The sequence below is a fragment of the Notamacropus eugenii genome, chromosome 6 (genome assembly GCF_028372415.1).
Source record: "Notamacropus eugenii isolate mMacEug1 chromosome 6, mMacEug1.pri_v2, whole genome shotgun sequence".
Taxonomy (NCBI): domain Eukaryota; kingdom Metazoa; phylum Chordata; class Mammalia; order Diprotodontia; family Macropodidae; genus Notamacropus; species Notamacropus eugenii.
In genome coordinates, this window is record NC_092877.1 from 154656798 (window position 1) to 154670854 (window position 14057).

At 40.2% G+C, this 14057-nt stretch overlaps 1 protein-coding gene and 1 pseudogene across 1 annotated transcript; one reads left to right on the forward strand and one right to left on the reverse strand.

Annotated features, from left to right (window-relative positions):
* Nucleotides 1-4411: 4411 nt before the first annotated feature.
* Nucleotides 4412-8271, reverse strand: LOC140510722 (probable E3 ubiquitin-protein ligase TRIML1). Its single transcript, XM_072619541.1, has 6 exons — nt 7855-8271; nt 7486-7581; nt 6337-6567; nt 5630-5652; nt 5411-5508; nt 4412-4941 (listed from the first exon to the last, which is right to left on the reverse strand). Exons 1-6 carry the CDS (start codon nt 8269-8271, stop codon nt 4412-4414), a joined length of 1395 nt encoding a protein of 464 aa, XP_072475642.1.
* Nucleotides 8272-11285: 3014 nt separating this feature from the next.
* On the forward strand, nt 11286-11425 carry LOC140510723 (small EDRK-rich factor 2-like; annotated as a pseudogene).
* The last annotated feature ends 2632 nt before the right edge of the window (nt 11426-14057 follow it).

Genomic DNA, 14057 nt, shown 5'->3' on the forward strand with positions numbered 1-14057 from the left:
TTATTTCATTTTATCCTCTGGACTGCTTTTGAACTGCCTAAGGTAATTACTTCTACTGGAGGTATATGTTTGTAGTGAGCAATTGTAGTAAAAATTTTTACTGTATATTTGTAGTAAAAAATGTTACTTCCTTGAACCCATAACTTTGAGTGATTAATTGTACCAGATGAGCAATAGTTACCCATCTAGAGTCCAAATAACACAGACCCCAGAGGATGGTTCCATCTTCATTAATAAATAACCATGCCATTCCCATAATGACCTTGCAATTTCTGACTCCATAGACAAATAACAAGAATAATGTTCATTTTACAATTTAATTTAATCTTATAAACATATGCCTTTGTTAAAAAAAAATCACCAACAAATTTTTGTAGAACTGGTGACCAAATAACCATTTATTCTAATATTTACATAAAACAATGATGGGACACACTAGAAACTTGACCAGGAAAGGAGGTAGATGGTAAAATTTGACTTAGTCTCAAAGAGTTTAAGAGCTTTGCCTATAAAGAATTGGAAATTGAGAGGATGCCCATCAGTTGGGGGATGACTGAACAAGTTGTATTATATGAATGTAATAGAATGTAATAGAATATTATTGTGTTATAAGAAATGATGAGCAAGTGAACTTCAGAAAAACCTGGAAAGACTTGAATGAATTGATGCTGAGTGAAGTGAGCAGAACCAGGAGAATGTACACAGTAACAGGTACAATATGCGATGACTAACTTTGATAGACTTAGCTCTTCTTAGCAATGCAAGGATCCAAGACAACTCCAAAGGACTCATGATGGAAATGCTGTCCACATCCAGAAAAAGATCTATGGAGTCTGAATACAGATTGAAGGATATTATTTACTCTCTCTATCTTTCTACTTTTTTTTTTGTTTGTTTCTTCTGTCTCGTGGTTTCTCCCATCAGTTCTGATCTTTTACAACATGACTAATGTGAAAATAGGTTTAATACGAATATATATGTAGAACCTATATCAAATTATGTGCTGTCCTTGTGGGGGGAGAGGAAAGATGGCTTGAAAATTTGGATCTCGGGGGCGGAGCCAAGATGGCGAAGTAGAAAGACGCACATACACATAGCTCCAAACCCACAAACCACAGAATGGCTAGAGGGGACTAACCCAAGGCAAATTCTGCACCCAGAGACCATGGAATATTGGAGCGAGGGAGATTTCTGTTCCGGAGAAACCTGCAAACCTCTCACGGGGGGTCCTTCACGCTGTGGACTGGGCGCCGGGTCGGGGAGCAGAGGGCAGCCCTGCCACGGCTACGACACCGTGAGGAAAAGATCCGAGAGGGCTACGGGGACGGGATCTCCAGTGGCCAAGCGGGTCCCCCCACCCACAGAGGGACCTGCAAACCTCTCGCAAAAGGTCCGTCGCGCTGCAGACGCGGAGCCCAGCCCGGACCTGCAGCGGCCGCGGCTCCAAGAGGCACAGATCTGAGAAGGCTCCAGAGACGGGATCTCCAGCGGCGGCACAAGCCCCCCCACCAACAGGTGACTGATGGGGGTAGGTGAGAGAGTCTCTTTGGCGGGTTGAGAGGGGAGTGGGGTGCCCCCATGGCTCGGGCCCCCTCAGGAGATAGAAGCTGAGAGGCGGCTACAGACAGGGGCTCCCCAAACGGGCGGGAGCCTGGATCCATTGGGGAAGGTCTGTACATAAACCCCCTGAGGGAACTGAGCCAGAGAGGAGGCCCTGCCCCTGACCACCTGAACTTAATTCTCACACTGAATAGCAGCCCTGCCCCCGCCAAAAACCCTAAGGCGGGAAGCAGCATTTGAATCTCAGTCCCCAAATGCTGGCTGGGAGGACCAGGAGGCGAGGTGGGTGTGAGGAGAACATTCAGAGGCCAGGTCACTGGTTGGGGAGAATGCCCAAAAAAGGGAAAAGAAACAAAACTATTGAAGGGTACTTCCTCGGAGAAAAGACACTTCCTTCCTTCCTTTCTGATGGGGAGGAACAATGCTTGCCATCAGGCAAAGACACAGAAATCGAGGATTCTGTGTCCCAGCCCTCCCAATGGGCTCAGGCCATGGAAGAGCTCAAGAGGAATTTTGAAAATCAAGTTAGAGAGGTGGAGGAAAGACTGGGAAGGGAAATGAGAGGGATGAGGGAGAAGCATGTAAAGCAGATCAGCTCCCTGCTAAAGGAGAACCAAAAAAATCTTGAAGAAATTGGCACCTTGAGAACTAGCTTAACTCAGTTGGCAAGGGAGGTGCAAGGGGCCAATGAGGAGAAGAATGCTTTCAAAAGCAGAATAAACCAAATGGAAAAGGAGATTCAAAAGCTCACTGAAGAAAACAGATCTTTCAAAACTGGAATGGTACAGATGGATGCTAAGGACTTTATGAGAAAGACAGATATCTCAGAACATACCACGCAGATTCGAAAAATGGAAGATAATGTGAAATATCTTATTGGAAAAACAACTGACCTGGAAAATAGAATCAGGAGAGACAATGTAAAAATTCTGGGACTACCTGAAAACCATGATCAAAAGAAGAGCCTAGACATCATCTTCCATGAAATTATCAAGGAAAACTGCCTTGAGATTCTAGAACCAGAAGGCAAAATAAATATTCAAGGAATCCGCAGAACACCGCATGAAAGAGATCCAAAAAGAGAAACTCCTAGGAGCATTGTGGCCAAATTCCAGAATTCCCAGGCGAAAGAGAAAATATTGCAAGCAGGTAGAAAGAAACAATTCAAGTATTGTGGAAATACAATCAGGATAGCACAAGATCTGGCACCCTCTACATTGAGGGATAGAAGGGAATGGAATAGGATATTCCAGAAGTCAAAGGAACTAGGACTGAAGCCAAGAATCACCTACCCAGCAAAACTGAGTATAATACTTCAGGAGAAAAAATGGTCTTTCAATGAAATAGAGGACTTTCAAATTTTCCTGATGAAAAGACCAGAGCTGGAAAGAAAATTTGACTTTCTAACACAAGAATGAAGAGAACCATGAAAAGGTGAACAGCAAAGAGAAGTCATAAGGGACTTACTAAAGTTGAACTGTTTACATTCCTACATGGAAAGACAATATTTGTAACTCTTGAAACATTTCAATATCTGGGTACTGGGTGGGAGTACACACACACACACATGCACACACGCACACATACATAGAGACAGAGTGCACAGAGTGAATTGAAGAGGATGGGATCATATCTTAAAAAAAAAATGAAATCAAGCAGTGAGAGAGAAATATTGGGAGGAGAAAGGAAGAAGTTATATGGGGCAAATTATCTCTCATAAAAGAGGTAAGCAAAAGACTTATTAGTGGTGGGATAAAGAGGGGAGGCAAGAGAAAAACATGAGGTCTACTCTCATCACATTCCACTAAAGGAAAGAATATAATGCACACTCATTTTGATAGGAAAACCTATCTCATAATACAGGAGAGTGGGGGACAGGGGCACAAGAAGGGTGGGGGGGAGGATGGAAGGGAGGGCAGGGGGAGGAGAATGCAATGCGAGGTCGACACTCATGGGGAGCGAAAGGACCATAAGAAAATAGAAGTAATGGGGGACAGGATAGGATGGAGGGAAATATAGTTAGTCCTATACAACACAACTAGTATGGAAATCATTTGCAAAACTAAACAGATATGGCCTATATTGAATTGCTTGTCTTCCAAAGGGAAGGGGTGGGGAGGGAGGGAGGTAAAGAAGTTGGAACTCAAAGTGTTAGGATCAAGTGTAATGTTCTTACCACTGGGTAACAAGAAATACAGGTTAAGGGGTCAAGAAAGCTATCTGGCCCTACAGGACAAAAGAGAAGATGGAGACAAGCGCAGGGAGGGAGGATAGAGGAGAGAGCAGATTGGTCACAGGGGCAATTAGAATGCTTGGGTTTGGGGGGGGGAGGGGAGAAAAGGGGAGAAAATTTGTAACCTAAAATTGTGTGAAAATAAATGTTAAAAGTTAAATAAAAAATATATATATATATATAATAAAGTTATCATTTAATTTAAAAAAAAAAAGAAAATTTGGATCTCAAAATATTATGGGAGTGAATGTTGAAAACTAAAAATAAATAAATATTTTTTAAAAGAGCTTTGCCTATAGTTATGACATTACTAGTAGCCAGACCCAAGACTTGAATCTACAATGACACCAAATTTATTTAAAACAATGACAACCATATACTGAGGGCTCATTGAATGTTTATTTGATACAATGGCAGCTTTTAAGAAAAGATTCATCTGTACATTAATTTGGAGTCCACATAATAAATGTCTGATGACTTTTTCACAATCATCCAGTAGAAATGCTTTTACATCACATGCATCATGAGCAGTACCCAGAGCTGATCTGGACACTATTAGTCTTGAAGTCATGTCTTTCTGGAAGGGTCTAGGACAGAAGCTTCTCCAGAAATGAATATTCATGGATTAACAGTCATTGGAATCCCATTCTCCTCTCCCATGGGAGGGCAGGGACAAAACACAGGTTTTAGGGGCTCGGAGAAGCTGAAGAGAGGGAAACGAAATATTAAACAAGTCTTCAGGGCATCATAAAATGAAATGTGTCCTTTATCATAGTCTAGAAATATCCCTACCCTTTGTAGAAAGAAATCTGATTGATATTCTATGCACAAAGGTATAGTCATCACAGAGTAAGTATGTCCCTTTAGAAAACGTGTAAGGAGAAATACATCCCCAGGACAGAGTGGAATACTTGCATTCCTACTTAATGATGCCTTACATACACCAACTGACCATTCCTTGTCTCCTACATCTACTTCCCAGTAGTGCATTCCAGAAGTAAAGACCTGAGCCCCCAAAATAATACTGTCTTCAAATTGGTGGGGAGCAATTGGTATATTCTGCCGATACCCTCCACGGGTGACAGTCTTCATATCTTCAGATACAATAAGATAGGGAGAGGCACTTTCAGGATCCAGTGTCACATCCACTGCAAAGAAAGACCAAGAAATTTCATGACTATATGTCTCCAAATCTTGAATGAGCAAATCAGAACAGCAGAGAGATCCCCCATTGATCAATCCAACTATGTCCATGAGGTCAAGGGGGAAAAGAATTACTTAGGACCAGCTGTGCAGAGGACTAGGATTTTTAGTGTCCCCCACCACTGCAGCCAATGACAACTACAGACTGTATTATTACTACGTGAGACAAGAGCCTTCAGTGTTACACTTATAACCTGAGCAGCTTCAAATGACCACTTGCAGGCTAAAGTAAGTACATTTACTTGCAAGGAAAATCATTTGCTTCTTACAAAGTACTCATTGACTTTCCCTCTTTCATCCCATCATTCTGCCTGGCATGAGAACATCTCCTCATCTGCTCTATTGATGCAAACATTAGGGAAGTCTCTGTGTACTTTGAAATTCCAGTTCAGTGCCATTAATACTAATGCTCACCTCTGCAGTGTTGCATCATTTCCCACATTCCAGTGATTTGAGACATGGATACTTGAGTACTGGCAGCTTTTGGACGATGACTCAAAAGGCACTCACTCCTGCAGAGAGGACAGTTTCATGTACCATCAATGATCAGTACTGACTCAGCATGGATATAGTACTGCCCTCCCTCCTCTAAGACAGGCTCTCCTTTTAGCTGACCCCAAAAGGGAATCTTACCTTTTTAATGCTTCTCCTACCACCTGGGAAGAAAAAGAGAGAGGGAAAGAAATTTAGCTTAGTCCTCTACTATGTCCTGGGCCAAGGTCTAACTGTGAAACAGTCCCGTGATAAGCTCATAAAGACAAATTAGCCGAGTTAATCAAAGAAAGAAAAGTCTTTGGAAAATGGATCCAAGAGACTAAAAAGTCAGGACAAGAATTCCCCAAAGAGAAAAACCCTCTTCTGGCAATTTTCCTGGAGAAAATGAAAAAAAAAAAAAAAGATCTGCCTCATTATTAGAAAAGGACCACTGCCTGTCCTGTGCAAGAACCATCAGGTGTCCCTCATTTCCTACACACTTTATCATCAAGAGATCAATCGAGACAAATTGCTCAGATTATTAGACATTGTACTGAAATTATTCACACTTCAGTTTGGTTTTTAATACTTTCTTCAGAATACTTGTTTAAATTCACAGCCTAGTTCCCAAGTTTGACAAACAGAGCATATGCCATGTAAGAACACATTTCCTTAGTAACATCCCTACCCCATCATTAGAAATAACTATTAGTGTTGTACTGTGCACTAAACAGTTGGTTCAGATTTTACTAAGGAGTCTGTAACTAGATTGTTTGCCCTGACATTAAATACCAGTGGGCTGCTTTGCTAGGCTTTTTGAATTAGGAAACTATTTTAGGATGTTTATGTATCTTCCCAAGTCTCACCTGTAGAAGCTGGAGATCCGATTTCTGGCGATTCTGCTCAAGGTCCATGATGACACCCCGCAAGTTCTGAAGGTGTTGAGAGAATCTGGCCTCACTTTCTCTAAGACTCTTCACGTTCTCACTTTCCTCTCTGCTCAAATCTTGAAGGTGCCGCTTTTCTTCCTTCTTCAGGAATTCATGTAATTGCTTGTATTGCACTCTAAGGCTCTCCTTCCAAGCATGTGCCTGTTCCTGTAAGGATGTAGGAATCTGATAAGGTACAAAAGCCTCCAAATCCATATTCCAAAAGAGCAAAATAACCCTTTTATTTTCATCAGTGTAAAAACTTCATATATATATAAAATGTAGAAAATACTAGTGAGTCTACTTATCAGGACACAAATTGGAAGTATATGAATACAAAAATGAAGTGTTCTTTATGGAAATAAGGACCTAAGTAGTTGGAGAAATATTAATTAGAGCTAATTTAACAAAAAATGGCGTACACAAGTATATGCTTGTGGCAAAAATCGGCAAACTAAAGAATATCCATTAATCGAGGTAGTACTGAGCAAATTATTCTATCTGACTACAATAGACAAATTCTTGTGCCAGAAGAAATCCAGGAAAACTTGTATGAACTGATGCAAAGGGAGGGCAGAAGCAGCAGAAAAACTATATGATAATATTAACATAGTAAAGTAAACAGCTTGAAAAGATTGAAGAATTCTTATCAACACTATGACAAATCATGAAATCCCCCGGGCCTGAGGGTGATAGACAGCAGAGGAACAGATGATGCAAATCATCAGCAGAAGCGAAATGATAGACATTTTTGGATATGAATAATGTGGGTATTTGTTTTGCTTAATTATCCATATTTGGTAAAAATCAGGGGAGGGGTAGGAGACAGAAAGAATACATGTTTATAAATTGAATAAGTTAGCATTGAAAATTTAAAGAGACTTTATATATCCACAAATACTTATCATTCTGGAGGAACTATTCTCTTTTTTCAGTTGCAATCTTTGGCTGTAAAGTTTGGCAGAGATTCTCTTTCCTGAGAGCAGGTTGATGACTTCCTCTTCGGATTGCTCCAAGATCCCTCGAATTCTAGAGTGCCCTGTGGATTTCCCACCCACCTCCACCCTAAAATAATAAGATACTCACATTCCAAATCTCAATTTTCCCTCTCTCTTCAGCCAAAATGGTCTGAGTCATCTCCACTTCTTTCCAAAGAAGATCCAAAGTTTTCTGGAGCTTGTCCTGGAGAAACATAACAATTGATTGACCCTTGATGCTTTTCCCTATACTGTAAAGCTCCTTGGTTAGGTAAACAAAGTCCCACCATCTCAGAGCTGGGAAGCCAGTTATAATGAGAGTGTCATTTAATATCTTTGCCATGGGTATTAAAAGGTATGACTGACACAGGGACCACAGGGGTCACATGGATTCCAGTTCTACAAGTGATTGCCTTGAAGACCTACTAATAGGATTGTGGGAATCCTAGATTGATTCCTGCTAATTAGAAACACTTACCCTAGAATCATCTGCAGCCTTTTCTGTAGGGAGTACTGTATGCCTGCTATGTACCTGGGTTTGCAAACAAGATACACAGAGCAAGCTTTGGTCCTCCTCACAGAACAGTTTTTGCTCCTCCTGATGTTTCTCACAAGTGACATTTTCCTTCATCAGCTTCAATAAGTAGGGTCTGATGTTCTTGGCTATGTTGGCCAACTTCCCTAGGCGATCGTTGAGCTCCAAGTCTCTTATCTGGAAGGCTCTTCTGCACAGAGGACAGGAGCAAGGTTGGCCAATTTCTCCCCAGTTCCTGAGGAGGCATGGGCGGCAAAAGCTGTGGCCACAGCCTAAGGTCACTGGATGGCTGAAGTAGTCCACACACACAGAGCAGGTCAGCTCTTCCTTGAGATTTTCAGCAAATTCTGCCATTGCCATTTTTCTGAAAAGAAAGATCAGGGACAGATGAATCTCCTGAAGTAATGGGGAAAAGATTCTCAGAACTTTTTTGCTTCAACCTATATTCCTTCCAGCATCCTCAGCCACTTTTAGTTTCATACCTTCTCTGAAAGAACATCATTTTCCTCAAAATAAAAAAAAGAAGCAGTAGAAAATTCTTGATCAGATTAGACCAAAGTGGGAAAAGGTGTCTGTCATTGTCTCTTCTTTGCTAGAAATTTAGAATGTGACTTGTAATTATCCCAGGCAAAACCAAACCCTTAATCTTTGATTGAAAGACAAACTCTCTTCATTACATTCATGGATAACCAATTTCCATCATGCAGAATTAAAACTTTAAAAAAAAAACACCTTATTTCCCCACATTGTCCATCATCTTGAGTAGGCTGCCCTTTATACTTACAAGTCACCAATCCACTCTCCCAGCACACAGACATGCACAACTTGGCCCCTGCCTGGTCTTCCACCTAGAATCTCCTGGAAGACATTAATCAGAAATAAAAAGTAGGTATCTCTCCAGACATCCTTGAGTCTTTCAAGAAATTCAAACTTAAATGTTACGAAGGAAAAAAAAGGAAAACCTTCAGCGAGTATAACAAACATTTAACGACCTTTTAGTGTCAGTGGTTCCTTAGGCGTAGCCCAAACTTATAATATAAATTATAAACTTTAATTTCTCTGAATATCACAAGTTCCTCGTTCTACATGTGCAAAGATCCTCCAATCACAAATTCTCAAATGTCAGATCAGAAGGAGGCATAAAAGAGCATCCGCCCAAAGCCCTTCCTTTTACATTTAAGTCTTAGAGACTGATTAGAAGATTCCCAAAAAAGATTTCTGAAATTCAGTTTCAAGAAACATGGTGAACTATTTAGTTTTATATTCTCTATGTGTGTATATATATATATATATATATATATATATATATATATATATATATATATATATATGCATATATATGTGTATATATATATATATATATATATGCATATATATGCATATGTGTGTTTGTGTGTATCCTCGAATAACTCTCTGTAACCTTATCTTTTTTTATTGATCTGGTTCTCTTATCCTATCTCACCTTGTAACAAGGTACTTTCATTGCCTTCCTTACCTAAAAACCATTATCCTTTTCTAGTTTCTTAAGTTCATTAAAAAAAATAAAATGAGACCAACAATATCCCCAAGTGGACAACATACATTTACTTCTACTTATCAAGCAGGTTTCCTTCAGGGTCTGCAGCTCCAGATCTGATCTTCCAAGATTTAGTCTCTGACCATGAACTTCCCAGATTGGTCCCTTTTATAGCCAGACCCTCAGGATCTATCTCTTTGGATTCACACCTGCAAGGTACTGACTTGCCTGGTTCAAACCTTGGGAAACTGGGGTCTGTTTTGGAATTGTTCCCAGACCTGAATTCACACCTGGGCAAAAACTTCCCACTTCGCCAAGTTCACATCATATCTGAAATGCCTGTTACATGCAAGGTAAAGTGCTAGGCAATGAGGATGGGAACTGTCCTCAAGGGATATAACAGTGGAAATGACCTATACATAAATCAGTGTAATACTAGTTAGTATGGCATATCTCAAAGATTAGTCCCTTTTAAAACTATCTGCTTGGATGTACAAAATGGGTCCAATGTTCAGTCCCATGTGGTCTCAGTAGCAGTTCCTAATGGATAAACATAGAATAGATATGACTTTGTATATAGGCCTTCCCACAGTGTATGACTCTCCACCATCAATAACTTCTAGGGACTCCAAGCATGTCTTGAAGAAAGGTGGAATCAGTTGGAACTGACTCGCTAGAGGGCTCATTGCTCAATATTAATTGTGAGCACTCATACCTTAGAAATGAAAAATAGGCAGATCAAGGTTTGATTTACTGTTTTGTTGATTGTTTAGGCTTAAGAATGTGAAGCAGAAATAACAGAGATTCATCTTAAAAGTGGATACTTCTTGTCCATTTTTTCTCCTATTATAGTCTATTGTTAAATATTTATTAACCTGCAGATGACATATACATTATCACCTAACTAGGATCGAATATAAAATTCTCTGTTTGGCATTCAAACTCCATAGTCTGGTCAGCTCTTACTTTCCCAGTCTTGTTATGCCCCTCTCCCATATATTCTGTGATCTGGTGACAATGGCTTCCTTGCTTTTCCTAGAACAAGACTCTAGACACTGAACATTTTCACTAAATGTCTCCTATGCTTGGAGTTCTCTCTTCCTTCATCTTTGTATCTTTTCTCCACCTTTCCTTCAAGTCCCAGCTATAATCACAAGTTACACAAGAAGACTTTCCTAATCCCCCTTAATGCTAGTGCCTTCCCTTTTTTGAATTGTCTTGATGTAGCCTATATAAAATTTGTATGCACATAGTTCTTTGTATATTGTCTCTTCAATACTGGGACTATTTTTTAATGCCTTTTTTGTATCCTCAGCTTTTAGTACAATATTAAGCACACAATAGATGTTTAATAAATGTTTGCTGGCTAACTGGGTCTGAGTATTAACTTCTATTATACACTCTTTTTAAATGGAAATTAAATTGAACCAGTTAGTAATGAAAGTACCCTGATTTTCTGTGACTTCTTTTGAACATCCTTTTTCTTTCTTCTGTGTATTTTGTAAATGTTTCATTGATATGCTTTTTGCCTTTTTTTCTATCATAAACAGCTATGCATTCCCTGCCCTACCCCCCCACCCCTCTCCAAAAAAAGACACTTTTCCTTCTGTAAATGTAGTGACTCTTCCGGCTTGTACTTGCAGAATGAGAACTCCAGACTAGGTGCCTCAACTCCAAAAAGTGTGAGGTACTTTGTGTATCTGACCTCCTCAAACTTATAATAGTTGTGGGCAAAAAACTCGTCTGAAAGCGGTAAAACTTAAAATCTCATTGTCTGTTACCTGTCCTTTATTTAAGGGTGAGGTGAGGCCGGAGCCGCCCTCGTGGCCATGACCCACGATAACCAGCCCACCAGAAGAACATGAAAAAGCAAAGCGACTGAGGCAAGGGAAAACGTCGGGATGACTGGCTCTCTGCAGCTACCCGAAAGCAGAGGGACTCGGAGATCATGCGACAGAAGCAGAAAATGCCAGTGAGAAGAGGGAAGAGCCCAAGTAACTCTGTGGCTCATACCCAGCTCTCTTGCCCGTCCACCGTGTGCCTGGAGCCAGTCCTCCTGTAGCGCTCAGAAGTTCCAGAAGGGATGGCATCCCCTTGCCCTGTGTCTGCACTGGCTTCCCTCTGTTCATGCTTGCCCATTGCTCTCCTCCAGGGCATTCCTGGGGGTAAGTCACGAGACGCCCCTCTCCCAGGGTTTTTTATTCCTATGGGGTTTACTCCAGAACGTTAAAAGTACCTTTGTTAAAAAAAAAAAAAAGTGAGGTGAGTGACTTACTCAACCTTGTTCCATTTAAAAAGACAGATAAGATGCCCTATCAGTTAATTTCAAACATAATGCATAGTTCCTAGAGCTGTAGTGACATTGCACAAAATTTGTATTAGGTTAGGCCAAAAGAACGACCATGCCTATGGGGTCCCTGTTGGAGAAAAGCTATAAAAATGCGGTAAGAAGTGAAAACCATGACGTAGATACTGTGACTAGTAAAAGTCTTAACTCAGGTATCATGACCACAGCCCTGTTTGTGTATGTACTCAACAGCACTGGCTGAATGTCCAAGCTTGGAAATAAGCTCGTTACTGAGCGGAAAACTCAAAATATCCACCAGTCAGTAGCAATGAGCTTTATACCCCCTCCCTTTGTCTGTTGCCTATCACTAGGCTTTCCTGGGGTCTTTGCAGGGATCGATCCAGTATAGAGACTGTTTCATCTGGGAGTCGCCCGAGACTGGCCCCTAATGTAAGTAACCCAATTGATTAAACTACTACTTCTTGTAATCAATGTGGATCTCCCAACCTCTTTCTTCGGTATAAAATTAACTCCTCTGTTATCGCAGAATATCGCAGTGCACAAGGATATCTTCCCTTGGGAAGGCATAGAGTACCCTAACTAGAGGAATTCTGAAACTTATAATGTCCCAGAAGATGTTTATAAATTATCAAGAGAATTGAAAAGAGATTCATTTAAATGTTTGAAGCCAACATGTTTCTAGCTGACAACTGAGGAGTGGGGTACTACTTTGGAGGGGGTATGAAAGAAGGAAGGTAGGGGTGAGGGACAACCTTTATTTTGGCTTTGGACAAAGCCCTGACGCCTTCCATACTTTGACCAGAAGAACTTTCAAGTTTGGAAGAGTCCTGAGGTTGTTGGATTCCCCACCTTTATATCAGTGCCCTACCCTTTTTCCTCACATCTCCTGATGGCAGCCTCTACATCCAGAGATAAATCCTGAAGCCATAATCCTCCCAGATGTAAAAATAAAAAGACTAGAAAAGATTTGGGTTACCTTTTCCTCATATGAATTCTCTAAGTTTGAGCCCACTTTCCCTCTATTCTTTGTATATTTTTGGTAGCATTTGTCACAAACTTTGGCTGTGGGGGTGTTTCTGACACCTGTTATTAGGAAGCTCTTTAGTAAATACCTCTTTCTAAAGGTAGATTCTTGAGTTCATATGCATGGAACACTCTAGAATTTATTTCCATTCATATTGCAGAGGGAAGAATGGGAAGGGCAACAGAAAGCCAAAGGGTGCCAAGAATAAAACAGGATGAGGACACTTGCAATACTCTTAGTGCTGAGATATTCATCAACATGGCTAGAACAGATGCAGATTTCATGGATTGAAGGACTAGACATGAATAATATTGTACCAAGTGTGGTCCCTGTGTCTTAGCTCTCATATGGATTGAGTATCTCCTCCAAAGCAGAAGTCTTACATTTCATTTAATCAAGAGTTCTCAACCTGGAGTGTATAAACTTGTTTCCTATAATATTTTGATAAATGAATTTTATTTTAATTGGTTTCCTCTATAATACTGTATATATTATTTTATTCAGTTTAAAATGTTATTCTAAGGATTTCATCCTGTTGTGTCACTTCAGTTATGTCCGACTCTCCGTGACTCTATTTGGGGTTTTCTTGGGAAAGATACTGGGGTGGTTTGCCATTTTCCTCTCTAGATCATTTTATAGCTGAGGAAACTGAGGCAAACAGAGTTAAGTGATTTGCCCAGGAACACTCTAGAATTCATATCAAATAAGAGGAATAGGAACTTTAATAGAAAGCCAAAGGGTACAGGAGCTAAAATAGGTTGGGAAAATGAACAATACACTTAATGCTGAGAAAAGTATGTTTCAATAACAATTTAACTCATCAACATAGATAAAACATAGATGTGAACTTCCAATGTGGACTGAAAGGGCATATGTGGTATAGACTGCTGTTGTACCTGATGTGGTCCCTGTAACACTGTCTTATAGTTGATATGGAGTATCTCCTCCAAAGCAGAATCCTTACATTTCATTAAATCAAGCGTTGTAAGTTTGGAGTATATAAACTTTTGTCTTTAATATTTTGATAACTGCTTTATTGATGTTCAGTTATTTCAGTCTTGTCCTGACTCTTTGTGACCCCATTTTAGATTTTCTTGGCAAAGATACTAGAGTGATTTTTGCCATTTTCTTTTCCAGTTCATTTTGCAGATGAGGAAAATGAGGCAAACAGGGTTAAGTAACTTGCTCAAAGTCATATAAGTAAATGAGGCCAAATTTGAACTCAGGAAAATTGGTCTTCCTGATTTCAATGCCAGCACTCTATCCACTGTGCTACCTAGCTGCCTCTTTTGATAACT